Consider the following 22,492-nt stretch of genomic DNA (forward strand, 5'->3'; position numbering starts at 1 on the left):
TATTGCTGATGGATAGATCCTGTAATTATTATATAATGCCCTTCTTCATCCCTTGTTATTGTCTTTAATTCAAAGTGCAGTATGTCTGATATAAGTATAGCTACTCCACTTTATTTTGACTTCCGGCAGCATGATATATATTTCTCCATCCCCTTACTTTTAATCTGAAGATATTTTTCAGTCTAATGTGCGCTTCTTGCAGACAGGAAATAGATGGATTTTGTTTTTTATCCATTCTGCTACCCTATGTCTTTTGATTGGAGCATTCAGCCCATTTACATTCAGTGTTATTATTGAAATATGTGGGTTTAGAGTCATTGTGTCCTTTTTGGGATTTATGCTTGTGGAGGTGTCTCTAGTATCTTGTGCTCCTTGCAACACTTCCCTCAGAGAGTCACCCTCAGGATTTCTTGTAGGGCTGGCTTAGTGGTGACAAATTCTTTCAATTTTTGTTTATTTGGAAAGACTTTTATCTCTCCTTCTATTCTGAATGAAAGGCTTGCTGGATATAGGATTATTGGCTGCATATTTTTTTCTGTACATCACATTGAAGATCTCCTGCCATTCCTTTCTGGCCTGCCAAGTTTCATTAGATAGGTCTGTCACCATTCTGATAGGTTTCCCTTTATATGTTTAGGGCCCTTTTCTCCCTAACTGCTTTCAAAATTCTCTCTTTGTCCTTATATTTTGCCAGTTTCACTATGATATGTCATGCAGAAGATGGATTCAAGTTATGTCTGAGGGGAGTTCTCTGTGCCTCTTGAATTTCAACTTCTATTTCCCTCCCCAGGTTGGGGAAGTTCTCTGCTATAATTTGTTCCAGGACTCATTCAGCACCTTTCCCTCTCTCTTCCTCTTTTGGAATTCCTATGTTACGGATATTCTCTTTGATTGTTCGCTGAGCTCTTGAACTATTGTTTCATGTTCCTGGATCAATTTATCTCTCTTTTTCTCAGTTTCTTCTTTTTCTATAACAGTGTCTTCTAAATCACTTATTCTCCTTTCTGCCTCTTCAATCCATGCATTGGACGCTTCCACTTCCAGTTTTATGTATCTCATTTATCGCATTTTTTAATACATCATAATTATTTTTAACCTCCATATTGTTTGTAGCCATAGTTTCTCTGATGTCCTCCATGCTTTTTTCAAGCCCAGTGATTACTTTTGTGATTATTGTTCTAAATTCTTGTTCAGTTATGTTGCTTATATCTGTTTTAAGCAGTTCTCTAGCTGTCTTTTCTTCCTGGAGTTTCTTTGGAGGAGAGTTCTTCCGTTTCGTCATTTTGGTTAGCTTTCTATCTCTTGTTAATTTTAAAATCATGTTGTACACTCGGTCCCTAGAGTACTGCTGTATTAGAGAGGACTCTTTGACTGTTCAGGGCCTGTCTGTTCAGGAAGTGTTCTTTGGATGGTGTCTCTTGGTTTCTCTTGTTGAGCGTTTGGTTATTTTGTTTCCCTACTGGTAGTGGTATTTGGGACTTTCCACCACGTGTAGTTGGCTTGTTTCTTGAGGCAGCCTTATGAGGTTGCCTTCCCAGTGTACTCTGTCTCTTTCTCTTCCCAAACTCCTGTGGCTCAGTGTCCTACGACTTCAGGCCTTCTCTCTTTGAGAGATGGGTGCAGGCGAAATGTACGGAGCTCCTTACTTCTCCCGGAAGTTTTAGGTTTTTAATTATTTTATGCAATTCAGATTTTTTCTTGTTGTACTAAAGCCAACACGCCTATAGAAAGGAGGTTTCACATAAATTTATATAATAATAAGTACTTAAGGCAGAGACTTTTCCAGTTTATTTGCAATTTGTCTCTGTGTAGAAAAAGCATTTACTAAGAGGCAAATTCAAGGAAAGAAGGGGAATGAATCACTTGGATTCTAAGAGTGGTGGAATGCTACTAATATCTAAGTGATTGAAGGGTTGCTTTGGATTCTGTCTCACTTTGGTAGTTTAATCTTCAACTATGGTTTGTATATTTTAGGAGTCTATCACAGAAATTTAAATCTAATTTTAGTACAGTTTTCACTGTCTTACTTTCCTTTTTAATGTAATTTTGTTGATTATGGTTTATTTACAATGTTAGTTAAATTGCATAATCAGCATAAATATATGCAATCACGCAATTTAATTAGGGGGTCTTATTTAGAGAAGTAATGACAAAATTCAGGCATTCATAACATTTTAGAAATTCTTGAGAACTTTCTTTTAATATTTTTTAATGTTTTATTTATTTTTGAGAGAGAGAGACAGTGTGAACAGGGGAGGGTAAGAGAGAGAGGGAGTCAAAGACTCTGAAGCAGACTCCAGGCTCTGATCTAGCTGTCAGCACAGAGCCCAATGCAAGGCTCGAACCCACAAACTGTGAGATCATGACCTGAGCCAAAGTCAGGAGCTTAACCAACTAGGCCACCCAGGTGCCTAGAGACCTTTCTTTTAAAATGGTTACTTGAATGGAAGTTTCTAGTCAAATTTAAGTATTTCTCTTTTTGAAAACAAGTTTAAAAAATGTTATCAAAATCAGTGAGTGGAGTAAAATATCATATTGAAAGTATGTTACTGTGTATGAAAACCAAAATTTCTTAACTAAATTTATACTATAGTCAAACTTTCTATCTCCCGTTATGTTCTTAGCTTTTAACATAAAGTTTCCCATTTTTGTGATAGAGGCCCTTTGGAATATGATTGTCTAAGTAAAAATCATAGACTTATATAGGGAAATACATTTTTTCTCAAGATAGTTCATCTCCAGTACTAGTTTGAGTTTATATATAGAGGGGCCTGGATAAGTGGATAAATTATGGACATCACTGGCTAGTAAATACTCAAAAAGCACTTAATGAAAGAAATAAAGTTGTTTGGAGATTTCACAGCTAAGTAGTTTTGCTCATTGCATTGTGGCCCTAAAGCAGTATGAAAATATATTTCATTAAATACATGAATCAAATGTGAGAAACAGAATAATGGGAAGATTCTTTTCTCTTACTGTATTAATCTGTCTGAAGATTTTAAAGGATTTTGGAGTTATAGTGTTGTAACACTGATCATTTATTTGATGAAGTTCATATATAGAAAAAGAGGTTAGGAAAGTGTAGGAAATTGCACAGAACTTGGCAGGATCCTTCCAGTTTTCTCAAGAAAAACTCCAACATATCTAAGTATTCAAGGATAAGAATTTACACAAAGAAATGAAATTGTCTTAAGCAAGAGCTGTCATGATGGAAAACACCAGGTTACCACTCCAACTCAGTCATGACCCTGAGCCATTTCAGTGAACAGTAACAGAAAGGAACACAAAGATGAAGAAAGGCATGACACTTCTCCTGGACAAGCTCCTGGTCATTTGTAGAGAAATGGCATTTAATCAATAATTACAACAAGAAGAACACAGCAATAGGTTTGGGTAAAGTTCTTTGAGAGCACTTTAAAATAACTCTCCCTGGGAAAATTATATATTGGTAGTGATGAAAGGCTTCACCAAGTCAGCATATTTGGATCTGACCTTCAGAAAGCAGAGATTTAGGGTTTTGTCCCCTCACTATAGAAGGTAAAGAGCAAATTTAAAAAATATAGCTGCTTCCATCTTGTATAGCACAGAAAAAGGACTGGTAATATTATAATGTATTTCCTTCTCATTGTGTGTATATATATATATATATATATACACACATATATATGTGTTTGTGTATATATATGTGTATATACATATATATTTTTCTTTTTTTTACCTAGTTCAAATCATACCACATATAGTTTTTTGTACTTATTCATAAATCCTTATGTGCATTTCAGAATATTTGCAGAGTATTAAATCCTAGAAGACTTTTGCTACAGATTATAAATTTGCCAATATGAAATTTTGATTAAAATTAGAAACTCCCAATAATAGAGTACAATACTTCAGAAAAATTCTCTATCAAATACTGACAAGTACAATTTCCAATAAATCTTTGTGAATGTAGTATATGGAAGAATTATGTTGAATTGCTTTTTTATTATTTTTATTATCTATTTTTTCTTATTTATTGGTTTGGAAAGTGTGAGAGAGAATGTGAGTGAGGGAGAGGGGTAGGGGGAGAGAGAAGAGAGAGAGAGATTCTTAAGCAGGCTCTATGCTTAGCATGGATCCGGACCTGGGGCTTAATTCTAGGACCCTGGGATCCTGACCTGAGCTGAAATCCAGAGTTAGATGCTCAATCAATTGAGCCAACCAGGTGCCCAGAATTTGTGGTTTTATAACGGTAAATACTTGAACATTTATTAGTATTTATATTTCCTTCGCTGTGAGCTACCTATTTATGACATTTGTCTTTTTTTGATGACTAATCTTTTAAAAATTTATTAGGTTAGATATATTTGTATATATTCAGATAAACCATATATGATTACGATTTTATACATCAAAACATTGAATAGTTGTGCACATAGTATTAATCCCAATAAGTGCTACTGATGTTTTTTTTCTGCTGGCCTTTTAAATTTATATAAAACTGAAATAAGACTTTTCTTTTTCTGTCTGACATTCTTAAGTGGCTTAACACACATGTTTGTGTGATTTGCATAATAATTGAGTCTCAAAGTTGAATATATTACATCTGTGTTTTGTTTACCCTGTGTTTTCAACCATAGCACAAAACAGGGAGTCCAAAAATATAGATTTCGTGGTTGTATGTTTCACTTTTTGTCTAGGAATGGTATTCAACATTTAACAGTTAATATCTGGTTAGTCCTAATGGGAACAAACCACATCTTAGGGCTGAACCCAAATCTGGTGTTTATTTCTTAGTTGTTGGATTAAATTGAAAATATTGCTAATTATTTTTGGGCAAGTAGGGGATGGAAGTGAAGTTAATCTGTTAATTTTTTATAATTGGTCAAATTTCAGAAAAAATACTTCTGGGTTCAAGTCTAAGAATGTGGAATGCCTTACACTAACTGAAGTCATCTTTCAATAAAAATGCCAGTCCAGACTAACCTTAAATTTATAACCTTTGGGCTATAACTTCAAAAAAATAAACAATAGAGACAATTTTGTTATCTTTATAATAATTGTATTATTGACCACTTACCCAAGTCCACACAAACTTCTAGAGATCATTTAACCTGTAGAAATTTGGGACCATTTTGATAATTGTGTGATTTGATTTAAATCAGATAAAAGTTAATAGACAGTATGATAGAAATGCATACATTGGCTGTCATCTGTGGCCATTGGCTATGTCAGCCTAGGTTCTGGACTCAATATTGGGCCATTATAGATTCTGACCCCACAAGCTGAATATGGTCCGATGACAGTATGCAGTGAGATCAAGTATATCAGACATCTGGCAGCCATAATTTAATAGAAGACCCTCAGTTGTTTGGGCCCTAGGCATTTGGATATAATGTTTGACACCGGGCACTGTTATCCCAATTGATTCCATCTGGCCTGGTTTGGCTCAAAAGACTCAACATTTTCTTTTTTTTTTTTTTCTTTCTTTCTTTTTTTTTTTTAGAGAAGCTATTGGCCATGACTAGTCCTTGTTTACAGAATTTCCCATCTCCCTTGGCAGATACAGTTACACTCTTCATGCATTGGGGCTTAGCTTTTAGTGTGGAGCCCTTAACTTAAAACCAGTCATTCTTAATACTGGTAATAAGGATAGTTTAGGATGCCTAGTGATAAATGGAAGTGTTAAGGTATTTTTACCAAATAGTTTTACTTTTTTTCTGTGCTATGGGGACTCTAAAGTCTCATAATACATAAATTTTCACAACTTAAGTAGTAAACTGGAAAACAAATGCAGAATGTTTAATATATGATGCCAACAGTCTAAAATGTGTTAACAAGATATTTAGCCAGTAGATGATAGATTTTTTTTTTTTTTTTAGATCACAGACTTTTCTAGGTGGAAGGGACCATAAAGGCTATAAAACTGCCCCATTCATTTTAAAGATAACAGGAGGTCACATACCTAAAATTTCCATGTGGTTTCTGGGGTCATGATGCTGTGTTTTCTACAGTCGATCTCAGGGACTTCATTAAAAGATAGATTCTCAGGTTTAATTAAATGCTATTTACCCTGTTTATAGATTATTTATTGATTATGGTTCATGTGGAAATGAGTTTATTCTCTAAATCTGACAGATTTATCTGAAACATCAGTGGAAGGCCTGAGTTCTTTGATAATCATCTTTTTTATTGTAAAACAGGAGGTTATTAAAATGCATGTGAAATCTACTTGAAGGAATTAAGTGTGTCTTTTAAATTTCTCCTACGCACTTAATAGCATAATCCTCAATTAACAACAACAACAAATAAACAATGATTCATTTTCAAGGACCTCCCAACTTTTCAATGTATAATGAAAATATAATTAATATTAGTGTGCTATTACTTTCTGCTCCTTTTTTTCATTAACATTATTTCATTTCCTCCCTTTTGCCGTCAACCTGATGGAATACCATATTCTTTTGTTGCTTTCACAAGCTAAATTTTTTATAGATTTTTGCCGTTTTAAAAAGCACATTTTGTTTCATTATTTTTTCCCCTTTTGGATTGTTTCTTTGTGTCATGTCATCAGGGTTTGTGACAGATTGCTAAATTGAGCTCCCAAAAGCTTAATCAGGGGAAGATTAGATAATTGTTAAGATCAAGTCTCTGGATTCAGCTCTGTTTTCTTTCCTAGTCTATCACTTACCACCTCATATGTGTCAATTTTCTCATATGTAAGACAGTTTACAATAATGGTATGTGCCAAATACATTAATGTATGCAGATGTTTCGAACAGTGCATATTATTCAACTAATCCTAAATTAAAGTTATTATTATCAATATTACTATTATTATTATTATTAATTCATTATTAGAAACCATTCGTGAACACCTCTCTTATAACTGTTAACAAAGTTTTATTCTTTGTACTTATTTTTAATGCTTGAGTAAATATATAGCCTTACCTTAAACCTGTCTTTTTTTTTTTTTAAGTTTTTTTTTTAATGTTTTATTTATTTCTAGGAGAGAGAGAGAGAGAGAGAGTGTGTGAGCAGGGGAGGGTCAGAGACAGAGGGAGTCACAGACTTAAACAGGCTCCAGGCTCTGAGCTGGCAGTCAGTACAGAGCCCGACGCGGGGCCCGAGCCCACGAACTGCGAGATCATGACCTAAGCGAATGTCAGACGCTTAACCTACTAAGCCACCCAGGTGCCCCCTAAACCTGTCTTAAATATTACTGATGATTATTATAAAGCTGAAAATGTTTTCCATATGATACCCTTTTTATGTATAAAATTAAAATTTTTGATTATTTTACTTAATAATAAAATTAGAAAACTATTAATGCTTCGTACTTCGAGAGTAACTCTCAACCTGTTTTCCTCTTTTAACTTAAAATTGCCCTTGTTTCATCTAAGTCATAATTTTTCAGTCTCCTGGGCCATGCCTGCATTCTTTGAAGACATGTGTTGTATTGCTTACTGAGTTCATTAACTAAAAAGAACCGAGATGATAAACTGCAACCATAAGTGTTGCTGAACATCACCTAACTGACCAGTGAGCTATTTTTGAGTCCAGCTTATGTCACATAAAAGAAATTTATCTGTTGTGGATTTGTTTTCCCATGGTTCTCTCCTTCTTCTCCCCTTCTCTCTGGCTACTCAGAAAGGCAGTTAAAATCTTAAGAAGTTTTTTAAGTCATTGTCTCAGATGAGCAGCAACTTGGTCAATCATTCATTTACTTATCCGTTCATTTGTTATTCAGAAGATTTTGTATACTTGCTATATGTCAATGCCCATGCTTATAAAGATAGGACAAAAAATGTAAATAAGATAGAGTCTCTGATCTGAAACATCTCAGTGTCAGAAGTCCCTTAGGTCACCCCAGTGTTAGTGATATGCTAGTAGGACTCATAAGACCCAGCATATATTTGTATTTATGGCTCTGATTTATTACAGCAAAAAGATAAAACCAAAATCCACAAAGGGAATAGGCACTTGGGCAATGTCTCCAACTAAGGCAAGTTTCTAAGAGCCCTCCCCACCAGGAGCACATAGGACACAATTTTTCCAAGCAACAAACTGTGATGACACATGTAAAATACTATCAACCATGGAAGTTCATTAGAAACCCAGCCCAGTGTTTTTACTGGGAGCTGTTTACTTATCCACCTTCTGTCTAGCATGTACCAAGATTCCAGAAGTCCAGAAGGAAAGCAGGTGTTCAGCATAAACCATATTATTTGCCCAAACAGTTTAGCTATGGTGAGCCACTCTTACCTGTTAGAGAATACTGGGAACCCTCCCTAACTCTACGTTTCCAGACGCCAGCCAAGAGCCATCCTTGCAAACAGCATTTTCAAAGGATAGCTGTCTCAGGCCTGCTGTAACTCTTTTCTGCACAAATATACATGAAAGTGAGATAGGCAAAAGGGTGTTTGAAGAGTCAGGTAAAAAGAGATATTGGATTATAAATAAAACTAACTCTACCTGGGGGAGCCAAGGGAAACTTCATTTTTATCTATCTATCATCTATCTATCTATCTATCTATCTATCTATCTATCTATCTATTATTTATCTATCTGTCTATTTAGAGTGTGTGCATGCATTCACAAGCTGAGTGAGGGGAGGAAGAGAGAGGGGGAGAGAGAATCCCAGGCAGGCTTCACACTCAACACAAAGCTCAATGTGGGGCTCAGCCTCACAACTGTGAGATCATGATCTGAGCCAAGATTAAGAGTCAGATGCTTAACCAACTGAGCCACACAGGTGCCCAAGGGAAGCTTCATTTAACAAGAGAATATTTGTATCTCTTGCTGTATCTTCAAAGAATTGTGGGATTTCCCAAAGTCTGGGGTGAAAAGGGGCTTTCCTGCATGCAAAGGTAACTATACTCCTTGCAAGTAAAGAGATTATTGAGGAATTCTGCATGGTAAGAGCCTAGGGCATGATGGGGGGCGGAGTGCAAATAGAGGGGAGAGTGATTGGAACAAAAGATGGAGTGTTTATAGCTTTGTGAGTGGTAAGGATCCATTAGCAATTTTAAGCCAAAGAGAGAAGTGAATGACTTTGAAAGTTATCTCTGGTAGCAGATGGAGAAAAGATTGGAGAAGGAAGAGTTTGAAGACAGTAAGACTAGATTGGAGGCAAGAGATGATGAGTTCATACCCTAAGGCATGTATGTTGGGTCTAGAGCACAGGGCAGTGGTTCTCAACCAAGGGGGCTCAAATAATCATGTGGGAAGCTTAAAAAGACTGATGTCTAGGTCCCACTCAAGTACTTTAATATCTCAATGTTGCATCTCTTGCAACATTGTGTATGCTTTCACTTCTCACTTTCACTTCTGTAGCCGTCTTACTCTGTAATGCCATCAGTCAAAAACCTCAAACCCACTGCATAGCCATTTCACCAGTGGACATAACCTTGGATATAACCATTTATATAGAATTTCCTCTTTACTTCCACAATAAATTGAGATGCAAAGCCTTATAACAGGATCTACCTCAGCCAGATAATTTCATCTATTTTCAGATGAATCTAGCCAGCAAATCTGTTTCAGTGAACAGTTTTAATGTTTCTGCAGAGCATTCACAGGGGTTCCCTTGTAAAGTGTAGATCAAAATGCTTATCAAAAGGCACAGATGGACCCCAGTTACATAAGATGCATGTCAGTTTAGGTAGTTACTTCTTGATGGTTTGACATGCTTTGTGTATATGATCTGTATGCAAGACATGTGACATATGGTTAAGGATGTTTTCAACATATAACTATTAGTTAAATGTAAGCTATCCTAATAAAATCATTTAAGTAAGAGATAAATATAAACATATCCATCCCAGCACAGTTTTCTTACTGTTTTTGAATTTTATTTTAAATTATTTTACAGTATATGATGGCACAAAAGAGACTTTCCAGGTTTGCAAACAACAATAGGGTGACACACATGAGTTTCTTGTCTTTACTCTCAGATTAACTAGACATTTTTGGCTTTCAAAATAATGTTAATTTGGAATGTAATGAAGTCACTTCTTCAGTGATAGCTTACCTGCTGTTTTAATTGAATAAAATATCTCAAGAATGTGTTAAGATTAATTTATGTATTATACATAATATATATGTAGAAATACATCTTTAAGCTTTCTCTCATATCCGAAAGAGAGTCTTTAGATCTATTTAATATTTCCATGAGCCATGTGATTAACAACTATAGCAAAATATGTTGGAGAAATTTATCTTTGAAAGTTTTCCATCAGTGGGTTAATGAACATACAGTGGGCAGAAAGGAAACATTCTGTTGAGCCACACTACTCAAAGATCCCTCGTGTTGCTTCTATTTTCACTACAGCTGGGAAGAGAAGAATCATATTACATATCCCTTTAATAATATGAGATATTATTATATCCCATAAACATATCCCTTTAGCTTGCTTCTGAACGATTCGCTTTGGTGGCGATTTAAAGAATAATTTAAAATATTTTTATGAGTCTGAAATCACATGAATTGCATAGGAATAATTTACAGTGTCGATGGCCATGCTGTGGTCTTGCCAATTTTTCTCGGTCTTTGTTTCTGTAAAACATTCATTCTTGACTTGTTTTATCTTGTCTAAAACTCATTCTGAAATGGGATCAAAATCTAAGCCAATTTCATACTCCTATCATGATGAACCATGTGGTACTGAATTAGGAGCACTTAGGAATGTTTCCTCTTAGTATTCATAACATCATCAGAGAAAAAGAATTACAACTAAAATAACAACCAAAAGAAAAGTCAGAGAAGCCAAGCCCTAATGCTCAGAGTTGTTCTTATTTAAAAACCTCCCAGTGCCTTCCTTAGATCCTGTTTAGTCTTTTTAAATATGAGAACTAGCAAGTGATCAAGTGATAGGTTTACAAAGTTTAAGGTAGCAAATTCTAGGAGCAAGCATGTCCATGCGGGACGCAAACCAATGCACCGCTGTCATAGCTGTTAATGTGACCATGAAGCAAGAGAATAAAAATTATAAAACACTGACAACAATTGTCGGGGGGACCCCCCACCAAAACCCCACCGCTGTCTAGGGACTGACTTTGTAAGTACTAGAGTAAGCTTGTATGTTTGTCTTATACAGGAGGCCTCCTTGTCCGTTAAATTTAGCTTCCCCAGTAACCCTGCCAAAGCATTACTTATGAAACTATGAAAACACTATGAAAAGAATTTGACAGATTAATCAAACATGCCAAACTTCAACTTAAGTGGTGTTAAAAGATAAACTGAGGTATATTAAAAATGTCAAGAGTTGACCTGGGCAAAGATGAATTCTAGTCTGGCAGCACTGAGCCAGACATGATTGGGAACACTCTAAGGACAGGAGAGGGGACAGACTTTTATAGGAAAAAAGGCAGACACAAAGCGAGAAAACTGTTTGATTGGCTTAAGCGTTTACCTGACTCTGACAAGCCTAGGAGGCTGTGTGAGCCTGGTTGTCCCTAGGTGTTGATTTTTTTTTCCTGGAGTCACTTACAGGCTTAGGTATTGGCTTGCTTGGGAAGGCCGCTAAGGTAGCAGAACTAGCGATCTCTTTCTTTTAGTCAGTTTAACAGTGGACAATATGGGTTTTATGGCTCCTCAGTTTTGAGGCTCCTTTTCGTTTGTTTTCTAGGGTAAGAAGGTAGGGAAAAATAAGAGAGGGGCTCAAGGAAGTTGAGAAATAGACTTTCCAGGCAGACAGCCCCTCCAAGGTTAGTTATTTCGTCTCTCACTGCCCTGTGCTTGGATCGCAGTGGGGAGGGTGACGTCTCTGGCCTCCAGGCGTCATGGGAAGTTCTTTATTTTGTCTTGTGTTATAAATCTCTGGAAAGGTAGTGACAACATTACTATCAGGCAATTAATATCCAGCAATAGCACCCATTTCCAAGAAACCAAGAGTGGTTTTGAAATTCTGTTTTGAAGATTTTAATAAAGATGAATTCTTTGAAGTTTTAGGTAGACTCCCTGATTTACATTTTAGAGGACTAAACACCTCTGCTTGGAGCTCTTCCCTTTGTGTGATTTATTTTTTTATTTTTTTTAATGAGAAAAATATTTTTATTTTATTTTATTTTATTTTATTTTTTTTTACAAATAGTTTATTGTCAAATTAGTTTCCACATAACACTCAGTGCTCATCCCCACAAGTGACCTCCTCCATGCCCATCCCCCCCTCCCCCCTACATCCATCAGTCCTCAGTTTTTGTCAGCATTCAAGAGTCTCTCATGGTTTGCCTCTCTCCCTTTCCCCCACCATTTCCCCCCTTCTTCTACCCCTTGTTCCTCCGTCAAGTTCCTCCTAATCCTCCTATACGTGCAAACATATGGATGGACCTTGAGGGTGTTATGCTGAGCGAAATAAGTCAGGCAGAGAAGGACAAATATCATATGTTTGCACGTATAGGAGGATTGTGTGATTTGTTTTAAAGCCATTTTTATATCCAGAAGCGTTTAATCCATTAACTGCCTTATATTTGCTACATTTCTTATCTAGATTAACATTGTAACAAGGATCCCGTATAGATTTTCAGTTGTTCTGATGTGATTATTTGTATTCAGATATTCACCCTCTCTAAAGTTAACCTAAGTGTTGGGCCAGCAGGTCTTATCTGGTTGTTGTAAAACTTTATTGCTTAGTTTTGTTGTAAGCTGCCTCATATATTTTTGGTAATGAGGCAGGATATATAAATAAAGCACATAAAATTACTTTATGTAGCTTTGCCTAGAATCATAGGTCTTCGAGCCTGACACATCGTCAGGAAAAGCTGTCTGCCTTTGCAGGTAAGGTATTTTCGTTCCCATTTAAAATCTAGGGTAACCAGAGCACAAAGTTCTGTAAATTATGCTGGACCCCATACCCAGCAAAAGAGTTCCACCCCAGCTCTTTTGAATTCTTGTACAATATTCCTTCCATTACTCAATTCTGTCTGGTCCAGTCATTTTTGTTTCAAAAAGACTGTCAACAACTCATTTATCCATCCATCAGTCAGTCAACAAACATCTTTATTGAGCACCGTTCAATGGCCAGTGGGACAACAGTGTTAAAAAAGAAACCTTTTATATGGTGATGATGACAGTACTCATTAGCCATAGTTCTTGAACATTTAATATGAGTCACGGGGGCACCCATGATCGACGCTTTGTGTACCTAAGAGTTTTCAGCCTTATACCAATTCTATGAATTGTGCATGTGCTACATCTTTCTAGCTCTTGGGTTCTTCTTTATGGAGCTTTTGGCCACTTCTTTCTTCACAGTTCTTTTAAGCTCATATTTCAGGAGCCCATGGAAAAGTCTAGATCACCAACAGTATGGTGGTAATATGGTGGTATTTCTCTCTGGGCTGTATCTGCCAAAGCATTAAGCAGTGGGAGACCCTTTACGTTCACGGTGAAACCAAAGAATATCCTTTCTGTCTAGAAGAATTATTAGCACCTCTCTGAGTTGACAAGGAAATGTTTTAGACCATTTGTGTGTGGTCAGTAGTGGTAATCTTAACTTAGTTATTAGAGTTCTAAGCAGCTGATACAACAGTATAATAAGTCACATTAAATACATTTTGGTTTCTTGGAATGTTCTCATATTGAGGGCAACATCACAGCTGTAATTAAATCACTGCTCTCTTAGCCCTTTTTGAACCTGTATCCTGCCAGCTATAAAGCCTGTCAATTCATATCTTTGGGTAATAGTTGTATAGAAGAAGCCTGTTCTTCTTGGTCAGAGACCGAATTTCCCTTACTTATGATACACCTTCCCCTGCTGACCTACTGAAATGAAAGACTAGGAGTCATGATTAAATCTTATTTTCCATCCTGTAGTAGCAGGATGAGCTGGGTCAGCAAGGCCAGTCCCTGCAGATGGCTTTAAAATACCTTTGTGATTTGGTCTCTTTGCCTTCCCATCCATTTCTCTAAGTGCCTATCACTGTCATCCTTCACCACCCTGACAAGAGTCCAAGGTGAGAACAGCACAAATGAACAAGAGCCTTTGTGATGCCTCCTGAGGGTGTTGCTTATTAAGTGAGGTGGGCAATGAACCAGATCTGACTTGTGAGCAACAAAGCAGGTTAGCACATTTACACAAAGATCATTCCATATATTATTTAACCAATTCAAATACATTGTTGGCTCCTTGCTGCCCGGCAAAACTTGTGTGAAGGGAATATAAACCCACAAGCTAATAACATCTGATTTTTATTTTCAAGTGTACTAAGAATCACTAGGTTTCATTCCTTTGTTTGGATTGTAGCTTATTTTCTCAAAACAAATAGAGAATATTTATGAAGTGTGTGTGTGCAGAGGGCGGGGAGGGAAGGGGATAAAATGCATTGCTTTAGGGCTGCACATCTGTTTTGGGAGTTCTGCTGGATCTGTACATTAACCATTGTCACGACTTATGATATGTTTTAAAATTGTCTTCTACACAGAGATGTTCATACCAACTCAAAATATTACAGTTAAACAGATTCTGCTGTTATGAGTTCGTTTCCTATTTTCATGACTAGCAGAATTATTCTTCTGCTCTGTTAGCTGACATGTGTATGACTCAGAGCAAGTGGCAACTCATCATTTTATTTCTTGTTCAAACAGATTGGCAATATCAAGTCGCTCAGGTCTTCCCCCAAACAGAAAAGGAAGTTGAAGTGGACACGCATGCATTCAGTCACCGGGGGAAAAGGAGCGTGGATTCTCTCAAGGCAGTAGACTCGAACCGAGCAAGCATGGGCCAAGACTCTCCAGAGCCCAGAGGCTTCACGGACCTGCTACTGGATGATGGACAGGACAATGCCACCCAGATTGAGGTAGGCAAATAACCTGGGTAACTGAAATGGATTGATGCATGTATTTCCTGTAAGGCACTCAACCCCTGCCTATGTATAGACGGGCCCTACAGCTCAGTCTAGAGCTTCTGGACTTTTTGTAAGGATCAGTGTAACTCATCAACAAATAATTAGTTTATATTCAGTAATTCAATAATAATTATAACTATATTAAATAAGTAAATACATCATAGCTAAGTCATTTAGTCACTGATGAATTCATTTGCTCAAGAAACAGACAAATATTGGCTTTATGTGGTGATGACCATGAGAAAACACAAAGAGGAACATGATACAGCACCTGCCTTCAAGGAAGTCACTGTGTAACCAAATCATCTTTTCACTATGTGATATGTACGAGAATATATACAGGCTATAGCATGGCATGCAGGGGGGAGAGATCGCCTGCTTGGGATTTGGGGATGGGCCACTGTCAAAGAGGCTTAGCCTGGGAGATGGCATTTAGGCAGGGGCTTCGCAGGTTGAGAGGAGTTCACCAGGTTGATATCCTGTGTGCAGTAAGAAAGGAGATCCCTGACAGTGATTTGCATCTTCAGTGGCTAAGTCTTAAAACAGTAGGGCATCCTTGAAGAGTCTCATAGAGTGACCAACTTTTCCATTTTACCTGGGGCTAAGGGGTTTCCTAGGGCAAAGCACTTTCAGTGCTAAAAAAATAAATAAATAAAAAATAAAAAGGCAGTTCCGGGCAAACTGGAATGGTCGGTCACTCGGTGACTGTAAGCAATTCTTTCTTATGGTGAGAGTTATGGAGTGCAATGAGGAAAGCTGGAGTTGTGTTGGATGAGTATGGAAGTTTGCTGAGGGCACATTTTAGGCAGTCTGTAGGGTTGCCCAGAGGCCTCAAGGGTAGTATTACACTGTTTAACTTTCCATTGTCCTTAGCATTGCAAATCACAAAATATGATCCTGTTAGTTCTCCAGATCTAACAAAAACAAAGAGCTCAATCTTATGGAAATAAGCAAAACCCACCCAAACAAGCATGGAGGCTATTGATTCAGTTTGCTGTAGCAAGAGTCAGCTTCCCTCACTTCACTTTGGCAGAGACTCAAAAGCAGGCAGGGGAGTGGGAAAGTCTCTCACTTAAAAAAAGGGAAGGCTTCAGGTATGCTCAGGATTGGAAGTTGGCACGGAGAAGCTGGAGGTGGGTTAATTAGAAGCAGAGCATCTCATGTGATCGATTTGGGGAGTATATTTGGTTTTAACTGAGTTAGACCTAGGGACAAAAAATAGGAAAGCTGTCAATTATTCATCAGGTCCTAATCATTCCAGGCTCGTTGTGGCTGAGGTTGTTTCCCTGGGTTGGTTGCTGTAGAGGTTGGGGGTAAGAGTTCTACTGTTATCCGTGGTCTGCCTATTGTCTGTTTGTGTATGCTCTCTCAAACTGAAGTTTTAGTTCCTATTTTCTCCTCGGTGACCAGTTCCTACTTTTTAAGAACCAAACAGCATTCTTTGTACTGCCCTGAAGTTGGTTATTTAGGAAAAGAACTCAACTTCATGAAACAGACAACGCATAGTTCTCCAAATAGTATCAAGGCATCATTTTTGTCCCTACACAGCGAGAGGAGTCTTCAGAAGATCTGAAGCACAGGCTTTTGGGATTCTGAGTATGTGAGAAGCCCAGAAATTTTCAAAACCTCTCTCCATCTCCTTTGCCAGTATTATGAGTCCGGTGGTCCCTGTCTGCCCCAGCCAGGCCCCTTAACAGGCAAGAGAAGATGTGCCAGGAGCAGAAGTCATATAATATCTGTAAGAGGCTATTCTGACTCCTGCAGAGTGCCTGCTATTTTGGCAACGGTGTTGTTATAGCAACTCAGAGAGGGCAACATAATTCTTCCCTGAGCACTCTTTAGCTGGGGTGCAGCATAAAGAAAGGAGAGTTGCACAGAAGCAGAGGTGTTTACTCTCTGCCCAGAACTGGTAGCCTACTGAGATTCAAAGAGGAGAACACACATTCCTAGAACTCTGTGATCTCTAGGCAGGATGCCGAATTTTCTTAATCATTTGTAAAATAGAAAATCCCTTTGCTCAGGGATGTATTAACACTCCTCAAAATACAGTCCTAGTTGTTACTATAGCCATGATTTTGTAATTCAGCCAATTTTTCTCTTTTCTACCTTAACAGAGGATCTCACGTAATGTCAGTGGTTTTGAATCAGTGGAAAAAGAGGAGGAGGAAGGAGAGTGCAGGCACAGAGAGCTATGTGCTGGGTAATCACTCCGTGCTCAGGTCTGCCAGGCACAGTAATAGATATCATCTTGCCTGGTCCTGACATCAGCCCAGTGCGATTTGTGTCTCCAGGTTCACTGGGTAATCTCAGTGACTTTTACATGTCGGCAATTTCAGATTTAGGTTTAGTATTTTTCCTAAGCTCTTCCATTAGTGAATAAAGGGGCTGGTATTTAAACCCGGGCCTGCCCAACACCCAAGATTTATCTTTTCTACTTGACTTTGCTTCTCTTCCTCTAATATAAGGAAACGCAAATGGTCCTTTGATTATGTAATGATTTTGGACAATGGCAGCACCCGAATATTGATGTGAAAGTAACTTAAGGGTTTCAGTCTGGCTGGCAGGGGACTTCTTTTGAAGCTAGATTTCACAACGAGATGACTGCTTTTATTTTTAAGAGTTTATTTATTCTGATGGGGCTCTGGGGATGATGGAGATTATTGGGGACTCAAGTCCCATAAGTCACTCCTTGGCACTAACTCTAGTTCTGGAAACAAAAGCCTACATCTGAAACTTCTCTGCAAAATTTATTTATCCTGGCCCTTGAAATGGCATTTTTGAACATTGTTGTGTCTCTTTTAGGGAAATATTTTTGCCTGATTGAGTTAAACAGAAATAAGGAGGAAAAGAACCAAATGGTTATAGAGTGGCTACTCTGTGCTGGGCATTATGACAAGGTCTTTCTTATCTCTTAGGAATAAACATTTTGATTTATATCGCTTAATACAAGCAATGAGCATGAAAGACTGCATGTGCTTTTTACTTTAGATGCTTCCAAAGTTGATGTCAAGAATTTGAATGATCTTGTCCCAGAGCCCTGACTGTAGTAGTGGCTGTAAAAATGATCTGTATCCTGGTGAGACTTAAACCACCCAGAATGACATTCATGTGCACGTCCTCCTCCTCTGCCGTTGTCTGGACTTGATATCCCACTTTCACCAAAGGCAAAAACAAAATACTTACTATTCTGGCACAAATTCATTCAGAAATAGACAAAGATTGCTATTCTCTAAACTGGTGACAGTATTTTTTTCTGGCTCTGCACAGGAAGCATGTGAAGAGATAATACAGGGACTGTAAAATTTAGTATCTCATTTACAGAATTCATCCAGTTTATTGTTGTTGTCATTGTTTTCCTTTTTTTAAATATTCCCCCTATGAAGATATAAAGATGTTTTGAAACCAATTATATTTCCTGATGAGTGAGTAGGAAATCAATAATTGGCAAATGCCTCTGTTGGTCTAAATGCTGATTTATGCAGACTTTTCTTCTTGTAGTTTCTCTGTTCATGTGGACATATGACTATATAGCCAGGTAAGAAGAACAGTGCCTTCTTCTGATTGGTAGGTATTAAAAGCAATCACGAGTGTGCTACTTTTTGTAATTCCTTTGGGAATATAAGGGCTTCCAAGAATTTCAGGTAAGGTTGAATTCCACTCATGATTCAGCTTTGTTCGAGCAGCATTCAGTTAATACCCTGACTCCAGGGACAGGTGCATGGACAAGCAGCACATATGTATTCACCTTGTTACTGGCTGTTCTTCTCTTGGCTAGCACAGAGCTCTTGAAGCCTCAGTGGCACCTTATGGAATGGGGAGGCCCTGAGCAGTGAGAATTATTGATCTTCATGAAGATCAGATTCATCACCTGACTCCCCATAATGGTGTTGGTAACTTACAGTTCTTCACCTTAAGGAAATCCCACACAAATTCTTTTCTAACACCCTGAAACAAACATGTAGTTTTTATCACTTATTTACATCCAATATTTTGAGCGTCATATTCCCTCTCTTGGAAAAATGAAAATGTTTCTGGAAAGGATTGGCAAGCGTGATTTTTTTTTTCTTGCCTTGATTCAAAAACCCTGGGATGACTTGAAGAAGGGGATGTTTACAAATAGGAATTATGGATCATATAAGTGTAACTCCACACTCCAAACTGACTCAGAAATTGTGAGCCAGTCCACTGCCTCTCGGGTGTTGCACGTGTGGCTGGACCACAGGCCACGCTTTGAGTTGCAGACAGTTAGACCACAAAGCAGACTTAGCTGTTAGTTTCGAAGATATCAGTGTTCTGAAAAACCTTAGATTAAATTGAGTTGCCCACCAACAGCATGTCTTGTGAATTCCTCACTTTGGTACCAAGTTAAAAATTGCAGGCATATCTAGCAATTGTATCATCTGCGTTCACATTAAAGCTCTTATCTGAGGAAGGTACATTTGGGAATGGTCAGCAAATACGTGTGAGGGATATAGCTAAATCTCAGAAGCCAACTGTTCTCCTAAATGCATACGTGGAAACTTGTTCTGATCTTCACCTGTAGTACATGTCAAGTTGTGTCTGCATCTTAACGTTTACAAATTTTGTAGTAGATTTCTCTAAAAAGTTAACAGTTGCTAATTGCTGCACACAAGGTTATTATGTGTATTCTAATATTTTATTGCTGTCCATAACTAAGCAATCTACTTGGAAGGAAAGAAGTCACTGGCAAGTACTTACTCTAAACAAGACTGGGGTTGCTCTGAAGATTATTTTACAGAGAAACAGGCAAATTCTTTAATACCCCATGTGGGCAGAATCTTCCTGGTATATTTGCCATATAGAGAATATATCAGAATACTCTTAAATAATGAAAATCTTATTGCCTGTGTGTCTCAAGTCTAAGTAAGCTTTCTCCATTTCAGAGACCTGACGATCACAATAATGACTGTAAATACAGGGTAGTAATATGACATGTCATCCCATTTCACAGAAATAGAGTAATGAAAATTTGCAGAATATTGCCATGTTGATTCTTTCCTCGGGCCACTGTTCCACTCAGGGAACTCAGAGAAGTTAGTACTTACGCATGAGAAGAATGTGATACTGCAGATTTGTGACATTTTCCAAAAGAAAGAAAAGTACCACCTGATATTGAATAGCTGTGCTACTGTATTTATTATGAAGGAGAAAAGCTGGGTAGATTTTTTTTTTAATGAAGCATTCCCATTTTAGGAAGTCTTAAACTTGCAGAGGCTTCAGTATGTGGTTGTAAAATCAGAAAGCTGATTTTGGAAGTACTAAGGTTAATCCTGGAGAAGCACACTTACTTGACTCAAGAGTGAATTGAAATTTTCTAAATGCACTGTAGGGGTCAGATTTGGTTCCACAAGAGATGAGAAAGAAATCATTGTGAGGGTGTGTGATTGAAAAAGAGTATTGCGTAAGTTAATCAGCACCCAGAGGGAGACCCTTATTCTGTAGAGAGTTAGGATTAATGTAGAGACAAGGTGACATCTGAAGCATGTGAAAGAAGAGAGACTTAGTAGCCAAGCATCAAGATATTTCTAGACAGAGTTTTGCACAGATAGGCAGGGGCAAGGATCTAAACTCTCTTTTAGACTATGTGTCTTAATCTGTGCAGGACACTAGAACAAAATGACCACAAACTGGCCAGCTTAAACAACAAGCATTCATTTCTCACAGTTCTGCAGCCTGCAACGTCCAAAATCAAGCTTCTGGAAGGTTTGGTGTCTGATGAGAGCCCACTTCCTGGTTCATAGAGGGCTGTCTTTCTTCTGTGTCCTCACATGGCTGATGGGGCTAGAAAGCTGTCTGGGGTCTCTTTTGTAAGGGCCCTAATCTCCATTCATGAGGACTCCACTTCATGACCTAATTACCTCCCAAAGGCCACACCTCCTCATGCCATCACACTGGGGTTTAGGTATCAGCATATGAATTTGGGGGCGGGAGGGACACAAATGTTCAGTCCATAATACTATACCAAGGAACTCCATCCAAAAGCCCAAATCTGAGGGGTGGAAAGATGAATTAAATCTAGATGAGAATTGTTGTGAGGTAAGATGAAATAACCATTAGAGGAGAGTTATGGGTGAATGTAAGAATTTCAGAAATACTTAGATGTCTAATCATTAGCTTACATTAACCACTGTGACTCAAGTCTTAACCCACCTTCTGGTACTTGCTTGACTCTGAGAGTCAGTTGTGGATCCCTGTCATTCCCTTCCCTGACAGGGTGACCTGTTACACCCTTGACACCATCCATCTCATATGGCCTGGAAATTGGCCTCAGGTCTTCAACCCTATATTGCCAAAGGTTGTATGCTAACAGACAACAAAGTCTATTTTAATTCCTTCTATTTTGGTAATTGGCACAAACACCTAGTTGTAAACTTCGGATTTAATACCATTTGGTTTCTTCTAGAATATTGATGAGGACTTTTAGTCTTCCAAGAAGAACATGCACTAGAAATAATAGATCAGGCAGAACTCACCTGCAATTCTTGCTCATCCTCTCAAAAGATGATGGGGATTAAATAGAGCATATAGATCTTGCTCAATTATAGATTATTCTTAGCTTGATATGCCAACTCTTTATTGAAACAAAAATGAAAAACAAAAGCCATAGCTGTCCTTCAAAGAGTTCCACAAAGAATAACTGAATTACCTCTATGATGCTTCACTATTAGCTAATTAGGTTTATTTGCAGTAACAGCATGGAAATAGTTTTTGGAGTGATACATACTGATTGTAAAATTATTAAGTGTGTTAGTCATATAATTTATTTTCAGAAAAAGAATTATATTTCAGAGTAAATAATATTCTTGTAATCTTCATTTACAAAGAAAAATACCATACTTAACCTCCCTCCACCAGACCCCTCAGGTTAACTAAAAAATATTGCAGAGTTTTTCCTACCTCAGTTTCCATACATGAGGACCCTGTTCTATCTTTTGCCATTTGTTGTATTAACGAGGCCAGTAAGAGGAAACTCCTGATAGACAGAACACCAGGTAACTGTTTATCAGTTGAATTTTTATTGTATCGTCTTGCAATCATATTTTTCCTCTTTATCCAGGACAACTTCCAATGGGGCATTTAAAACACACTTATTTTTTTAGAAATTTTTTAATGTTTTATTTCTTTCTGAGAGAGAGACAGCATGAGCAGGAGATGGTCAGAGAGAGAGCTGGAGACACAGAATCTGAAACAGGCTCCAGGCTCTGAGCTAGCTGTCAGCACAGAGCCCGACGCGAGGCTCAAACCCATGTAAGATCATGACCTGAGCCAAAGTTGGATGCTTAATTGATTGAGCCACCCAGGCACCCCTAAAACACACTTATAAAAAGTATTATTTCTACATCAAAAATTATAGTATTCCTTAATGTCATAGGTCTAGATCTTTATCCAGACTGACTTTTAAAAATCATGCTGAAAAACCAGATGAATTGTTTTGGTAGTCTAGGATGTGTCCAGCCTTTACATGTTGAGCAAACGGCTCAGGGTGAAGGGGCCAGTGGCCACTAGATGTGGACTGGAAGTCAGGAGCAGCAAAGCCAACAGATGCTTGAGTCCCCTGTTATCTGGGCAGCCCCTGGAGAAGGATCCTACCATGGGATACTGCTCCAGGCAGGGCTGGGTCCCCTTAGCTTTTCCCTCTTTACTGGAC

General features: G+C 37.9%; 1 protein-coding gene across 1 annotated transcript in view; it reads left to right on the top strand.

Annotated features, from left to right (window-relative positions):
• LOC120226159 (plexin domain-containing protein 2-like) overlaps positions 1–20,585 on the top strand; it is a 179,717-nt gene extending 159,132 nt beyond the window's left edge. Inside the window, exons 2-4 of the mRNA XM_039224352.1 lie at positions 14,564–14,775; positions 16,938–17,023; positions 20,447–20,585. Of these exons, the coding sequence (XP_039080283.1) occupies positions 14,564–14,775; positions 16,938–17,023; positions 20,447–20,585 (437 nt within the window). The remainder of the gene's footprint in view (positions 1–14,563; positions 14,776–16,937; positions 17,024–20,446) is intronic.
• The last annotated feature ends 1,907 nt before the right edge of the window (positions 20,586–22,492 follow it).

This window comes from Hyaena hyaena, unplaced genomic scaffold (assembly GCF_003009895.1).
Source record: "Hyaena hyaena isolate Hyena2069 unplaced genomic scaffold, ASM300989v1 scaffold_1613, whole genome shotgun sequence".
NCBI lineage: Eukaryota > Metazoa > Chordata > Mammalia > Carnivora > Hyaenidae > Hyaena > Hyaena hyaena.